Source organism: Vigna radiata, chromosome 8, assembly GCF_000741045.1.
Source record: "Vigna radiata var. radiata cultivar VC1973A chromosome 8, Vradiata_ver6, whole genome shotgun sequence".
In the NCBI taxonomy this organism is placed as follows: Eukaryota; Viridiplantae; Streptophyta; class Magnoliopsida; order Fabales; family Fabaceae; genus Vigna; species Vigna radiata.
The window spans coordinates 3,314,868-3,329,422 of NC_028358.1; the positions used below are offsets into that span (position 1 = coordinate 3,314,868).

Sequence of the window (14,555 nt, forward strand, 5' to 3'; positions counted from 1 at the left end):
ATGATCTTAAGACTGCAATAATCGACAATCATATTGTTGAGATTGGTATCGCGCAACAGAATGTTTTAAAGAGGGTGTATCAGTAAAAAACTAAGAGGGGTGAATTGGTTCTTTTAAAATATTATGATTTTCTTTTAAGACTTTTATCAGATAGTTTAAATGCTAAAGATTTTATTCTGGTACGAATCAAAAGATTCTATGTCCAGTCGCCAATCACTATAAACAGTGACTAACCTTTTCCACTAAAATGTTGTTTCAGAGTTTTAGACACATTACAAGCTTCTCCTGTAACGCCCCGACAACTTACAAGGAATATTGACCGCCCCCACACATCAACACGAGGCTTTCCAATGTTCTTTGTCCTCACTCGCACACTTTCCAAGAAAACTTCCCAGAAGGTCACCCATCCCTAAATTACTCCAGGCTAAGCACGCTTAACCATGAAGTTCTTATGGGCAAGGCTACCGAAAAGCAAATGCATTTGTTGATATGAGTAGCCAAATTAATTCCTTTAAGCTATCCTTCAACCGTATAGTCTCATACCTATACAGTCTCTAGATCCCTCTCATTCCGGTGTGTGTACAATTCTTCCATGTGCCCTTTCAACTGGAGGCCTAGCAGGAGCCTCTCCTTGTCCGTGCCTCTTGCACCAATGATCACTCCCCGCCCTCGTCAGTGCCTGGGTGTCACATCTCCTATTCACAAGACTTGATTTGAGCACTCTAAGATTTGAGAACTTCCTCAAAACTTTTTTGTATTCTCAAATGACTTAGTTCCCTTTTCACACACAGAGAGTTTCCCTTAGGCACACAACTCTAATACTCTTAAATGAAAAGTTACCTTTCTAAGAAATATGGAGAACTCTATTTATAAGCCAAGGTTGATGCAAGATCAGAAACTGAAAAGTTATCTCCCAATTGCCAGTGATAATCAATTATCAAAGATGATAATCGATTATTTCATGCCGTTATGGGTTTTGAAAAACGTGATAATCGATTATCCTTAGTGATAATCGATTATTGCCAAACCTTGGACAATATCAAAACTTGCACTGATAATCAATTATCCCCTATGATAATCGATTATTGTCGCGACAAACCCTTTTTCTATTTTTGCTTGTGATAATCGATTATCCCCCGTGATAATCAATTATTATTGTAATAAATCACTAAATTAAGAAACCTTCTAAGCACTTACAAAAGTAAAATAATTCCTATACAAATTGTTTCTACAATGAGTGCTTTTAACATTTACAAAAGGTTCTTCAAGTCTTCACTTGCATCATCATCAAAATTACTTCAAAGTAACAATGCTTTCACATTGGTAACACATATGTGATAATCGATTATTCCAGAGAGCTTTAAAGAAAAGATGGCCTTCTGGCTGGAATAATCGGTTATCGAGTGAGATAATCGATTATTCTTGTTAGTTTTTTACAACAACCTGATTTTTCCTTCTTTTTTTGTGCACCTTGAACCTATTCAAATGACCAATTTGGGATATTTAACAATAAGATTGATACGAAAACTTGTTTATAGTTGAAAATAGAGTACCACATTGCTCATTTGGTTAGAATCTAGATACACCAAACAAATTCAACAACTCAAAAGTACCCAAAATCAATTTACACAATCAAAACTAGAAATTTGCAAACTAAACTTCTGAACAAGTCACAATAGAGCTAATAACAAACCTCAAATCCTCATGACAAAACTTCCAAAATGAACCCTATACTTTAGATTTTCGCTAGTTAGAACTTCCAAAATGAACCAAAAACATGACAAAACAACACATCAATCCAATTACATATTCCACCTCAAATTTTTTCTTAACTCAACATCTAAACAAGTTTAATGTAATAATAAAACATACCTTAAACCTCAATTTTTCCTATTCAACCATTATTTCAAAATTTCACTTATCAAAACCTCTATCTTTACCCAAAAACCACCTTAAATTCTATATATTCTCTAATTGTGAAACAAAATCATTTCTCCCACTGAATAATACTCAAAAATAGCATCCTCACATAATCCAAACAAATACAATCAACTACAAGTTTGTCATACCAACATTCATCAAAACAGCCAAAGATCAATAAACATATAATCACACAATTACAACATGTTCATCAATAGATCATCCAATAACCAAAACCATTTCATATCATAAATGACTAATCAAATTAAACATAAATTTCATTACACTTCAACAACGAAAACGAACTCAGAATTTCTAAACCAAATTTAAAGACAAAGTTAGTTTCCCTTACTTGTAAAAGCTACCAAGGAACGATGAAGCACATTACCATTGTCTCAGCTTTGAGAACTCTAAAAATGTCTACAAACCATATAATCATGATCATAAGAGGTCCTTAGGACCACTGATTGACAAAGAACAAGGAAGAACAATTGAACGACACGTGTTGAATGTGACTTAAACTGAAAATAAAAAGAGAATGAAGTATAATTTATCTTACTCTCTGGAGAAAATTTATCGAATGATGTTGTAGACATAATTGTAGTGATCGTCTAGACACTTCTTGATTGTCTAGACATCTCCTGATCGTCAAATAGATGAGTCAAGAGTCTGAAATCTTAGAGAGATGGAGAAAGAAACTCATAAAAAAGTTCTAGAGAGATGGTGAGTGTTTTAAATAATGAGAAATATTTATAAAATTATATTTATATTATTAAATTATTTTAATATTTAAAATACTCAGTCTCGTTATTTTAAAACATTTATCAATTCCAATACTCTATTTTTAAAATTTTTACATATATTCATATGTCTATTTTAATCTATTTTAGTTTTTGACTTGATATAATAAAAAAAATAAAATAAATAATGTATATATAAAAAATAAAATTAACTAAAAATATAAATGTATAACAGATTAAAAATATTTTTTTGAAGTATATATAGATTAAAAAGTACATTTGGGCAACTATGATATTAAGTATGCAAACCTATTTATTTCTTAAATCTATGTAATATTATTGTGTAATTATATTTAGAAACCTATTCAAATAAAAGTTTGTTGAGATGACTATCTACAATTTGTTTATTTTTCAATTGAAATCTTGTCCTATAATTTTGTTTTCAACTCGCTAAATGTGAATTTTATTTTGCGTGATTATTGTTTACATGTCTTTATATAAAATAATGTTCAATTAAGTTTTAAACTTCTTATAAATTATAGAACTTAATTAATAAATTAATTTTTATATTTAAATTTTTTATTCGTTTTGGTATTAATCACCAGTGCAGAAATAATATTTAACATCTTGGCGTTTAACGTCTAACGAAAGAAAATCCAACATAGAAAATGACCGGTGACAGTTTTGTAAATTGAATAAGATTATAGAAGTCGGTTAAATGGCCCCGATGTCAAATAAGGTATAGACGTTGGCTCTCCCAAGATTAGACGTCAAAAGGTCAGCATACAAGACTGAAAAGACATTACCTTATTGCCTTTAGACGTCAGCTACAAGCTCCTCAACATCTAATTACAATTAGATGCCAGCTTCTCCTTCCACAGACATAAAAAATGTCTGAAAATATCTCATTTGGGCACCAATATTAATTTTTTTTTGCCACTTAGACGTCGGTCTCCCTCCCCACAGACGTAAAAAAGGTTTGAAATGACCTCATTTTGGGTGTTAATATTAATTTTTTTACCACTTAGACGTCAGCTGAGAAGGGGGGTCGACATCTTAGAGCACTTAGACGTCGGTTGGGAAGGGGGGCCAATGTCAAATACTCTGCATTTTTCCCACTCCAGAACGCGAGCACTAGTTACTGGTTCGCCATTAACGTTCAGGTAAGTTTTCTTCCACTTTCACCGTTTAAAATCATTTTACACCGATTATATTATGTTTGGAACCATCATCCTTCAATTGCACCTATTAAAATTTGTTTTCATTGGCTTTTGGTGCAGTTCTTGGGCGCGCTCTAGGACCGTTATTGTGTGTGTTTTTCTCCTCACCCTCATAGCATCAATTGTCTACTCCTCAGCTTCACGATTAGTTTCATTTTTGGATTTTTATGTATATTAGTTTTGCATTTTCATTGATTGTTGCACTTTTATTTGGTTGTTACTACGTTTAAAATTCTAAATTTTTTTGTCGTATATTCTTATGTTTGGTATTGATTTTTCATGGTTTTAGTAGAAGAAAACATTGGCGAATTTTTTTAAAAAAAACAACCCATAAATTAACGTCTGTTTCGTCGATTATAGATGGAAGAGACGTTAATTGACGTCTGTTCAAAGACAACAAGCGTCAATTTAACGTCTCCCGCTATGACATCGGACTTTTAACAAACGTCAAAAGGCTAAAATAACATACTTTAAAAGTTATTTTTGTGTTAGTGAATATTTATTTTTAACTCATGATTAGTTTAATTTTGGTTTTAGTATTTAATCCAATGAAACTGCATAATTTATTTTACAAAAATAATTAAGGTTCTAATATTCATTTCTTTTATTATCTAAGTTTGTTGTCATGCTTGGTGTAAGAAACTAAAAGATTGTGTTTCATAATTTACGGTATTTTAAACAGTGAGATTTAATTATTTTAATAATAAAATTTTAAAGTATAAATATAATTTTTATCATTATTTTAAAAGTACATTATTTCTCTAAACTTTTTCTTTTTATAACTCTTTTTCTTTTTGTATTTTTTATCTATCTATCCATCTATTAGAAGATTAAAAATCGTTAGGATGATCTTTTACTTCTATTTAATCAATTTTTCTAATGAAGTAAGTTGATTTTCTGTCTTTTTCTTAGTCTCTGTGTTTTTTTGTACATGTGAATCATTTTGGTTCGCATGTAATGTTTGAGCTTTTTATAAGAGTCTTTACTGATCAATGGTCTTAAAGTTTGTCCCAAAATTTGTCTTAATTGTGTTATGTTGTTTATAGGGAGCTTTTTGTGTGTTCAATAGAGTTTTAAAGGTTCTCAAACTAAATGGTTATCTTTCAATTAAGAAAAACTAATGACATTGTTTTTTAGTTATAAATATATTGAAATCTATAATTTGTATTAATGAATTGTATGATTAAGTTTGATCTCTTAAATTACTTGTTTTGGATTTGTCTTATGGTTTGATTTGGTTCATTTTATGTTGATTTGGTTTGAAGTTTGATATTGTTTTATTATTTAAGATATAAAATTTATTATATTTAAGTTTTATTTTATAAAAGAGTAAGTGTTTAAAATGATTATATTATTAATTATATTTTTTAAGATTACAAGTAATTAATTTAAATCAAATTCAATAATATTATTAGAGTGAGTTTAAAAATAATTTTAAAAACATTTAATAAAAGAGTAAATTTTCAAATAAATATTAATATAATACTTATAAAAATAAAAAATTTGGATCTAATTTTAGAAAAGACAAAATTATTTTATTTAGAAAGACTAAACCTTGAAATTTGAGACCATTAATTTGAAAATTGAAGTAAAAAATAAATAAAAACTAACTTACAACTTTTAAATAAAAATGAAAAGAGAAGAAGAAATTAAACCACAATTAATTGAAAACATAGAATAGGAACTTAAATTTTAATTGTCTTATTAAAGTTATTTCTTTTAAAGATAGTATTTTTTTTATTACATTATTTATATATTTGCATTGTCCTTTTGAATTTTATTTTAAGAAAATGATCCTTGATTTGGTTCGAGTTGATCGGGTTGGGAAGTGGAGTGAGACACTTGTCACCCTATATAATGTGATATAGGAGAAAAGAGATTAAAGTGCAGTTCTGAGAACCCTGTTCTCCATTTCCGTTCCATTATCACCGTACAAAAATACCCGTATAGTTGAAATTGTAAACTCTGCGTATCAAAGCCAGGTTGCTTTCATAATACTTGAAATGGCGTACAACCAATCTCTCAGGCACAATCACAGTAACACACAAGACCTGGGAGAGAAATATGTTAAGCTATTAACTATTATTTTATTTAGATCAAATTTCTTTATTTTAATTTAAAATAATTTTATGAAATAATATAAATATATTATTATTATAAAAATAATTAAATGTTTATTCAATTCTATAAAATAAAATACTTATATTAAATTTTAATTATATATCACAAATTTAAATTTACATAATAAACATTTTACTTTTTAAAACTTCCGTACGCAAAAATGTTATAATTTTATTTTTCCATTGTAATTACAGAATTAAAAAAGTCATAAAATATTTATTCTAATAATAATTTTGATTCTATCTTATTTTAAAATGTTTCAAATTTTAAATAAGACAAAATGAGTTAAAAAATAGTTATTTTGATGAAAACGCTAACTCATACTACAAAAACATATACATTTCGATAATATGTTTATTTATTTACTGTATGACCCTTTCTAAAATATTTCAAATTATCATTAGTAAATATTTAAAAATTCAATTATTTATTATAAATAAATATTAAAATACTATTAGAATGGTTTTTCACACAGAATTATTATTTGCTTAACCTATTCTAAATTTAACAAGTTGTATTATATGAAACCATTCTAAAAGATTTAATAAATTTTATAAAAATTACTTTAATTATAAATATTTAAGATAATTAGAGAAATACATTTCCGTATTCTACATTTCCGTTAGAACCGTACCGTACAAAAATACCCGCATAGTTGAGATTATAAACTCTGGATAGCGTAGCAAGGTTGCTTTCGTAATACTTGAAATGGCGCAGAAGCAATCTCCCAGACACAATCACGGTAACACACACAAGAACTGAGAGAGAGAAGAGAGAAGAAAAAAAAAAAGCATTGACCGCCATTAAAAACCACTTCCCTTTATATATCACTCCCAAACACATTCCCTTCATTATCTTTCTATTTTCTCTTCTCTTTCTCTTTCTGCTTTTTTCTTTCTCTTCTTAACAGTCCAGAAAACTCTTCAGAACTTCAAAATCAAGAAGCCCGATTCTATTTCCCTGCACTTCCTGTCCGGTTCGGTCCGGTTTAATTGGATCATGGAACAAACCATGCTTGAAGCCATTCAGTTCAACGAGGAAATCCAAGGCATCATAGCTCCGGCGCCGGAAACCGCCAGTTCCTTCACTGCGCTGCTCGAACTCCCGCCGACGCAGGCCGTCGAGCTCCTCCATTCGCCGGAGCGAGCCGGGAAACCACCGCGCCATAATCCAAAACCCTATCCGTTGACCTCATTTGCTTCCGCCTCCGCTTCGTCCGCCAACCTGACCTTCCCGTCAAACGCAGCGCTGATTGAACGCGCTGCCAGGCTCTCTGTCTTCGCCGGAGAGAATTCTAACTCAAACTCCAACTCGAACTCGACGGAGATTAAGCGAGAGCTGCCGGAGACCGATTCCAACCCGAGTTCAACTCAGGGCGGCGGCTCTGCCTCCGATCCCACCCTGGAGAACAAGGACGAGAAGGGCCTGAAGAGGAAGGAGCGAGAGAAGAAGGTATACCTCGCAAATTTCAATCGCAACCGGAGTTAGGGTTTCGGTTTTCGGTAATTTTTGCGAAATTCAATGATTCTGTGAAACGCAGGTGAAGGCATCTTCGAAGAAGAGCAAGAGTGTAGTCCCAGACGATAGTTCCTGCGACGGCCAGAAACTTCCGTACGTTCACGTTCGAGTTCGTCGAGGTCAAGCCACTGATAGCCATAGCTTAGCAGAAAGGGTAACCTATTTAATTAACCACTGATTAATTATTTTAATCACAGTTATTTATAAGAGAAAAAGTGGAGTTGAATAATATTATTATGTCAAAAAAGTTAAGTTCAATATATATATTATTTTAAATAGTACTTACTTTTTTTTGTTTAACCGTGTTGTAGGCTAGGAGAGAGAAGATAAATGCTCGGATGAAGCTTTTGCAAGAGCTGGTCCCGGGTTGCAATAAGGTTGGTCCTTTTTCTTCCTTTTTAGGGTTTAGTTTAACTCTTAATTACAGAGTTCATTAACCGCGATTTGTTCATTTTTCATGATTATGCCATGATTATCTGTCTGATTTGTCTCCTAAAAGTGCAATTATGTCCGGGGATTATGGGGTTTTGGAAACTGGCTTGTGTCATTGTCACCTTTTCACCTAAAAAAAGTGTATGCTTTTGTATCAAGAAAAGTGCTCACTCCCACTGGGTGTGTCAACACGGCATTTTCGTAACCTTCTCTCTCTGGTGTTGCTTTTTGAATTGGTTTGTAACGTACTGAACAAGATTGTTTCAAGGTTAACTCTGTCATTCCAGGACAAAAAAAAAATGCTTTTGTTATTCTAATCTTGTTCCTCTGTTTAAGAATTATTTGGATAATTTTTTTAGTAAGTATTTATAAGGGAATAATATACACTAGTTAAATGAAAAAGGGCTATTTTATTATAACTGTTTTTATAGCAAGGTTTTTTATAATTTCAAATTAGGTTATGCAAAATTTTAAATCAACTTTGTTAAATAAAAAAGAGATCCTATTAATTGGCTCTGTATATAAATTACAGAAGAATTTTTTTTATTGTGTATGCTTATGAAAAATGTTAATAACAAAATTTAATATATTTTAAGGCATTATCTTTTCTAAATTTTGTTGAGATTTATTAGTAATTTCATATTTTGGTGGGAGTTATATTTTACGTGAATGAGCTAATCTTGATTTTTGTTGTTTCTTTTAATAAACTTTAATAAATAGTAAATGATGTTCTAGAAATTTTTTTATCAAACTGTGTTGTTAAGCCTCCTAAGTGCATATTGAGAAATCTGTGTTTGGTTTCCCATTGAACTCCCAAATTATGGTTATGGCAAGCAGTAGTTTAGATTATCTACTCAAATTCAAACACATCTGCGAGGAGTTTGAGGTAGGTTCAAGCCCTTTCTCCATCTTTAATCGGTTTTGTTCTTCTAACAAGTTTGACTCCGGATTTTGGACCTCAATGTGAAATAATGAACTGTACAAATAGCGACATCAAGAGAAGAATGTTACATAAAAGTAATATAGCGATTCTTCGTTTTATTTAGCCATAAATTAGTCGTTGTTTTTTTGAAAAGGACAAACAAAAATATGCGTCACGGTTTGTTCAGGACAATTAAGGAAAACCTCCCTCGTCCCTTTCTCCAGCCAGAAGGCTTAGTGAAGAGACAGAAGGGTGGGCGTGTGGGGCGAAAATGGGGGGCATATTTTAGCTGGACTCTGCTCTTAACGATTTGAAGACACATAGGTGGGTGTATTGAAACTAGTGTGCATGGGTCCCCTCGGCCATTGAAATATTAATCCTTAAGACGGTGACGGTTCCATCTTCTCTAGGAGTTTGGTATCCATCAATCATTTATGGGATGGCGGAAATAGGGTGAAAAAAGAAAGCATTCCTTTTGCAGTGCATCTACCAAACGGATAAACCTAACTGGCTTTGAACACTGTACATGATCAAAATTATGGCCGCCTAACCTTAATCTAGATACACACCTCAAGATTTATCTCCTAAGTTTTCAATTGAACTCGTCTGTTTTGAGGATAGGTACAAGATAAATTTATCCCTGATTGATTTGGAAAAAATGCTGTTTTTCTGAAAACATGATTACAAAAATATAACCTTATAAATACTTTGTTTCCTCTTATAAAAAAAATTGTACAATAACAGTGAAAACAAGAAAAGTCTTGTTTCAGATAAATCTTTACTTTTATATTTTTAAATTAAAACAAAATGGTATCTTTGTAATTATTTATGAAGAAATGAAAATCGTAATATATTTTCTCAAACCAACAAACACGGTATTAACTTGACCTTTTTCTATTTAATATAAAGTGATATTTTGAATAATTTTAGCTGCGGATGTTTCTCAACATGGGAAAAATTTGATCTCACTCCTTTTCACTTAATTAATGGTTTACTATACACGATCACGATTTTGTCGATGCTACTGTGGACCTACTTAGGTTTAATCTGGAGGCCTTAATAGCTGGCCACTATTGTGAATTTTTAATGCATTTAGATTGTGTTTAATTTTTCTCATAGCAGTATATGTAGTAAATCAGATATGGCTGAAGCTGACACAAAAGTGTTTTCTATACAGATATCAGGTACAGCATTGGTTCTGGATAAAATCATCAACCATGTGCAATCTCTACAACATGAAGTGGAGGTCAGACTTTCGTATCATTGACATTCTAGGCAGTTTTGACAAACAATGAGAAAAATAAAGTTATTAGAAGTAATCTGATTCTTAATATTACTGTGGATAGTGCGTTCAAACATTTAAAAAAAGTGGCTGGTTTTCCTTTCTCCCCTGTCTTTATCTGATACTTCAAAATTGACATGTAGCCCAATAAAAAGCTACCATGAGTTTCTGGAATATGATGGCAGTCATCAGAACAAATAAAACATTGCTTGCCTATAACCACTAAAGCCATCATGATTCTATTATTTTGTACTATATGTCATTATAAGCTTCGACCTTCTTATATGAACATGGAATTGAATTTCATCTTATTACGGAACTGTCGCCTATCTGCCTAATGTGGACTAGAGACTTGAAAATAAATGCTTTTGGAAGTGTGCATTACTTGGTTTTTGTATATATGGGCAGAAGTTATAAAAATGATAAAATTGTTTTCTTAGAGATGGTAATTATCGAAGTTTGCTTGCAAGTGAACTACAACTATGAAGAATCTTTCTATTGGAATACAGTGCTATAATATGTGTAATTTTCATCAAGATGAACTTGTTCTTATTGATTTTCGTTATCAATCCAGATATTATCAATGAAACTGGCAGCAGTGAACCCAGTAATTGATTTCAACCTTGACAGCTTATTGGCTACCGAAGTAAGTATAATTTTTTAGCTTTTATCTTTGCTGGGGAGTCATCTGAAGGACATGGGCGATCGATCCTGATTTACATGATAGATCGTGTTAAAATCTTGTATCATCTTTTTCCTAATGATTATGAGATACATCCCACCTATTTATTGTCTGCCAAGGGGGGAGATATCACACGAGAGAATCCACTTCCTGTGTGAATGAATTTTGTCTGGTTGGATTCTAACGGATTTGTGGAATAACATTTATCATCCATCACCTTCTGGAGTAGTTTCAGTTATAGTTTTATTGGAAAACGGGCATTTGTGCGGTATTAAGAAGTCTGATGTAATTTTAGACTACTCTCTCAAACACTTACATTTTCTCATTGATTAGTGATAGATCAAAGTTTTACTGCTGCCCTATCAGTTGTGTTTTGCTTTGTTTCTATATTTCCCAAAACACTGGAGTGGTGAACTTGAAAATTGGGACAGTGAAAGAGATGCCTCATAGTCAGTTACTGTCATTCATTCATGCTGTAGGATGTTCTTGCAGACCAAACATAAAACTGTAGACGCTTAACAAGAATTAACAATGTGTACACATAGATGCTAGCATTTGATAGCCTATCTTATCATAATTAGTATTTACAAATTCTCTAGTTCGTTGGAATTGCACGTTTTGATTAGTTCAGTTGGATCTGGTATATGCTCTGGGGTGTGTTTCTGTTGGAAGAAGCTATAGAGCCAGTTCAGCATTCTCCATTGATATTTAGATTTTATCTTAATTTCCTTCTGCTGATATATATTGTCGGTAACTTGTAGGGAGTCTCTCCAATGGACTGTAACTTCCCTCCCACAGTTGCACCCGTCGTCTGGCCAGAAATCCCGCAGAATGCAAACAGACAACAATATCAGCAACCGTGGCAGTTCGATGCATTCCACCACCAGCCCATTTGGGGCAGGGAAGAAGACAACACGAATTTTATGACTCCAGAAAACTCACTCTTGAGTTATGACTCATCGGCTAATTCAGGTACATCAGACTTAAGCTTCTATCTCACCCTTTCCTACCAGAAGTCCCATTCAACAAAAATTTGCATTTAATTTCATCATGGCACTCGGCTTCTAAATAAACTAGAACTAGAAATGTACCCGCGCGTTGCGTGGATGTTAACCCTTTTAAAAAATTTCGGTAGACATCTAAACAAAATAATGAGGACAAACTTCAACTAATAGAATACGACTAACTCCATAAAAAATAGGCTCGTCAACAATCTTTTCTAGAAAACCTTGACCAACTTTTATAGAGAAACAGTCTTGGTCTATATCAACCAAACACATTGATAATATTCTCATAAATGTGAAAGAGAAAAATGTAAAATTCTTTGATTGTGAGTAGGCCAGTTACCCTCTTCAATTTATATAATTCAAATTCTGTGAAAATTTCTTATCTAAATAACATCTTTTACATACCATTTCAAATTCTTTCTAAAAATAAAATTTCACAATATTATAAGAATAGATATTCACATATTTGTTTCTGAAAGGATATAACTTAAGACTCATTTTGTTGATGGAGTAATTGAGCTCACAACCTCTCTCACTTTTCTTTCCAAACCCATCAAACTAATGATTTCTTTTTTGAAACAAATTCACATTTACTATTGTGACAAAAACAAAATCTTTAAATTTTGTTTTGGACAATGATCTTCTCACTATTACCTCCGTAAGCACCACTATCATCGGTACTGTAACTTTCATCGTTTTACCACTATCATTAGTTTCATCATCCATCACCCACACTCTGTCATTTTAATAATTATTTTGACATATTACCATCGTAGACCATTGATGTTATTATTGTTACAATTATCATTGACGATACTACTATTATAATCGACACCTTCACCATTGTCATTGTGTTGCCACTGATATGCTACTGTCCCCTATAAGTAACCTTATTTCATTAGTCATTATCATATGGTCATTACACCACAAGACTAACACTTTCATCATTTACCACAATTGTTGTTGTTATTCCATACTAATACAGTTCTAGTATTCGACATCTCCAACACCATACAAACATAATTTTAAACAAATAAGAATTTTTTTACTGTTTTAATATGAATCTATAAACTAAAAATTGATAGTTTAAAAGGCAAAAACAATCCTACGCTAAAAATCTTTTTAAAAGCTGAAAACTGGTTGTAGGTTTTAATTTTTTTTAAACTGAACTAAAAACCATCCTAGACGAGTCTCAATAATTCCCTTGTGTGGTGTGTGTTTGTCTCTGTGTAGAGAGAGAATCCTCTCAATTATGATTTCACAACTTGCATTTGGATTTTGAATTGCTTTTAATAGGCGCAAATGAGTTGGGAAACCATACAAGGAACAATTAAGTACTCTATTTCATGGTACGAGGCCTTGATTGAGCACTCTAGTGGCAGGTAAAATAAATAAGAATTTTTAATTTTCTTTCATTCAATGAGCAATTTAAAGGGTAACCAGTTTCTAACAGAATGCACAATAGGCTTAAAATTCTAATGAATGTTGTATTACCATTACAATAACTGATATAATTTGAATGTGTTTAATAAAAACACACAGATTATTGATTAGTTAATAATTTAGTTAATTATAAAACAATAAATGTAAAATTAAAATTCTAAAGTAATAGAACAAACGGAAGTGGAATAATAGTCATGACAACATATTGTTTTGTAACTCATATTATACATATTATAATTAGATAAATGTTCTATTTTCTAGGGAACATACTGGTGCTGTAAAGCATAAATGAACCATAAATAACTCAAACCAAGTTAACTTCTCATAAAAATGTTATAAATTGCTAAAAATAAATTAGTTTGCATTACAACAACAAATCTGTTGTTACATTTTTAGGCACTCTGCAATTTTATCCTGTTAAGTTACTTTTGAATCTGAATAGAACAATTTAAAATTTGTGATACAGTATCTCTGCATTCAAATCAGTTGAAGATGGAGCTCTGAAGGGGTATAGAGGTGGTGGCACCAGTAGCAATTAGTGTATATAAAAAATATAGTATTAGCAATTAGCCGTGATTTGAGCAGCCTCAACATTCAGCAGGGTTTCCTTGTCTTCTATTTTGTCAGAGTCAGTTGGAAACCTGGAATTTATTCAGCCAGCAAGGAAGAAGAATTGTTAATCTATTTTTATAAAATATATTAGTATCACTATTTATACTAACTACAGGGGTCATTCAATCTATGAAGTGATTGATTGATTCAGATTGTAAAATCATTGACTCGACTATTAGTGAACTATCATGGAAGTTTGTTGCTATGTTCATTGAATGCTACTTGATGGTTTGGTTCTTTTTCATGATTTTTCTGAACAAACTACTCTAATTTTTAATGGCAATTTTATTTTTCATTTCTATCACAGAGAAATAAATATTGTTATCTTTATTGAGTGTAATTTAATTGAAGTTGATAACGAAATCTTATTACAACTTTCTAATTCAACTTGAACTTGAGATAAATTTTACTTGTACGTGGATGTGAAGAAAATTTGTGAATATGTTGACATTATAGAAGATGAAGGTTAGTTTGAGATTTCAACTAAATTCCAAACACACTTTTATGTGTTTTACCAGATTGACTTGGCTAAAAGTGGACTGACGTGAATTTCTGCTGTTGAAATTGGTCCCCGTATGTTAAAATGAACAGGTCATGATGATGCGCTCTGCATTAACTTCTGCATTATTTCTATTTCAGCCACAAGCTTTTTAGGT

General features: G+C 31.7%; 1 protein-coding gene across 2 annotated transcripts; it reads left to right on the forward strand.

The window, feature by feature from the left end:
* The first annotated feature begins 6,699 nt into the window (after positions 1 to 6,699).
* On the forward strand, positions 6,700 to 14,143 carry LOC106772561 (transcription factor bHLH48). Of its 2 annotated transcripts, XM_014659049.2 has the most exons (8): positions 6,700 to 7,453; positions 7,542 to 7,673; positions 7,831 to 7,896; positions 10,051 to 10,119; positions 10,730 to 10,801; positions 11,599 to 11,809; positions 13,141 to 13,226; positions 13,754 to 14,143. In XM_014659049.2, the coding sequence occupies exons 1-7, from the start codon at positions 7,001 to 7,003 to the stop codon at positions 13,176 to 13,178; spliced, it is 1,041 nt and encodes a 346-aa protein (XP_014514535.1). In that variant the 5' UTR covers positions 6,700 to 7,000; the 3' UTR covers positions 13,179 to 13,226; positions 13,754 to 14,143. The 2 variants fall into 2 exon arrangements, with proteins under 2 accessions (XP_014514535.1, XP_014514536.1); XM_014659050.2 differs by lacking the exon at positions 13,141 to 13,226.
* The last annotated feature ends 412 nt before the right edge of the window (positions 14,144 to 14,555 follow it).

Coding starts and splice junctions, on each gene's coding strand:
- LOC106772561 (XM_014659049.2), top strand. CDS start 7,001: ATGGAACAAACCATGCTTGAAGCCATTCAGTTCAACGAGGAAATCCAA. Junction 7,674..7,830: donor GCCATAGCTTAGCAGAAAGG/GTAACCTATTTA, acceptor ACCGTGTTGTAG/GCTAGGAGAGAGAAGATAAA. Junction 10,120..10,729: donor CTCTACAACATGAAGTGGAG/GTCAGACTTTCG, acceptor TTATCAATCCAG/ATATTATCAATGAAACTGGC.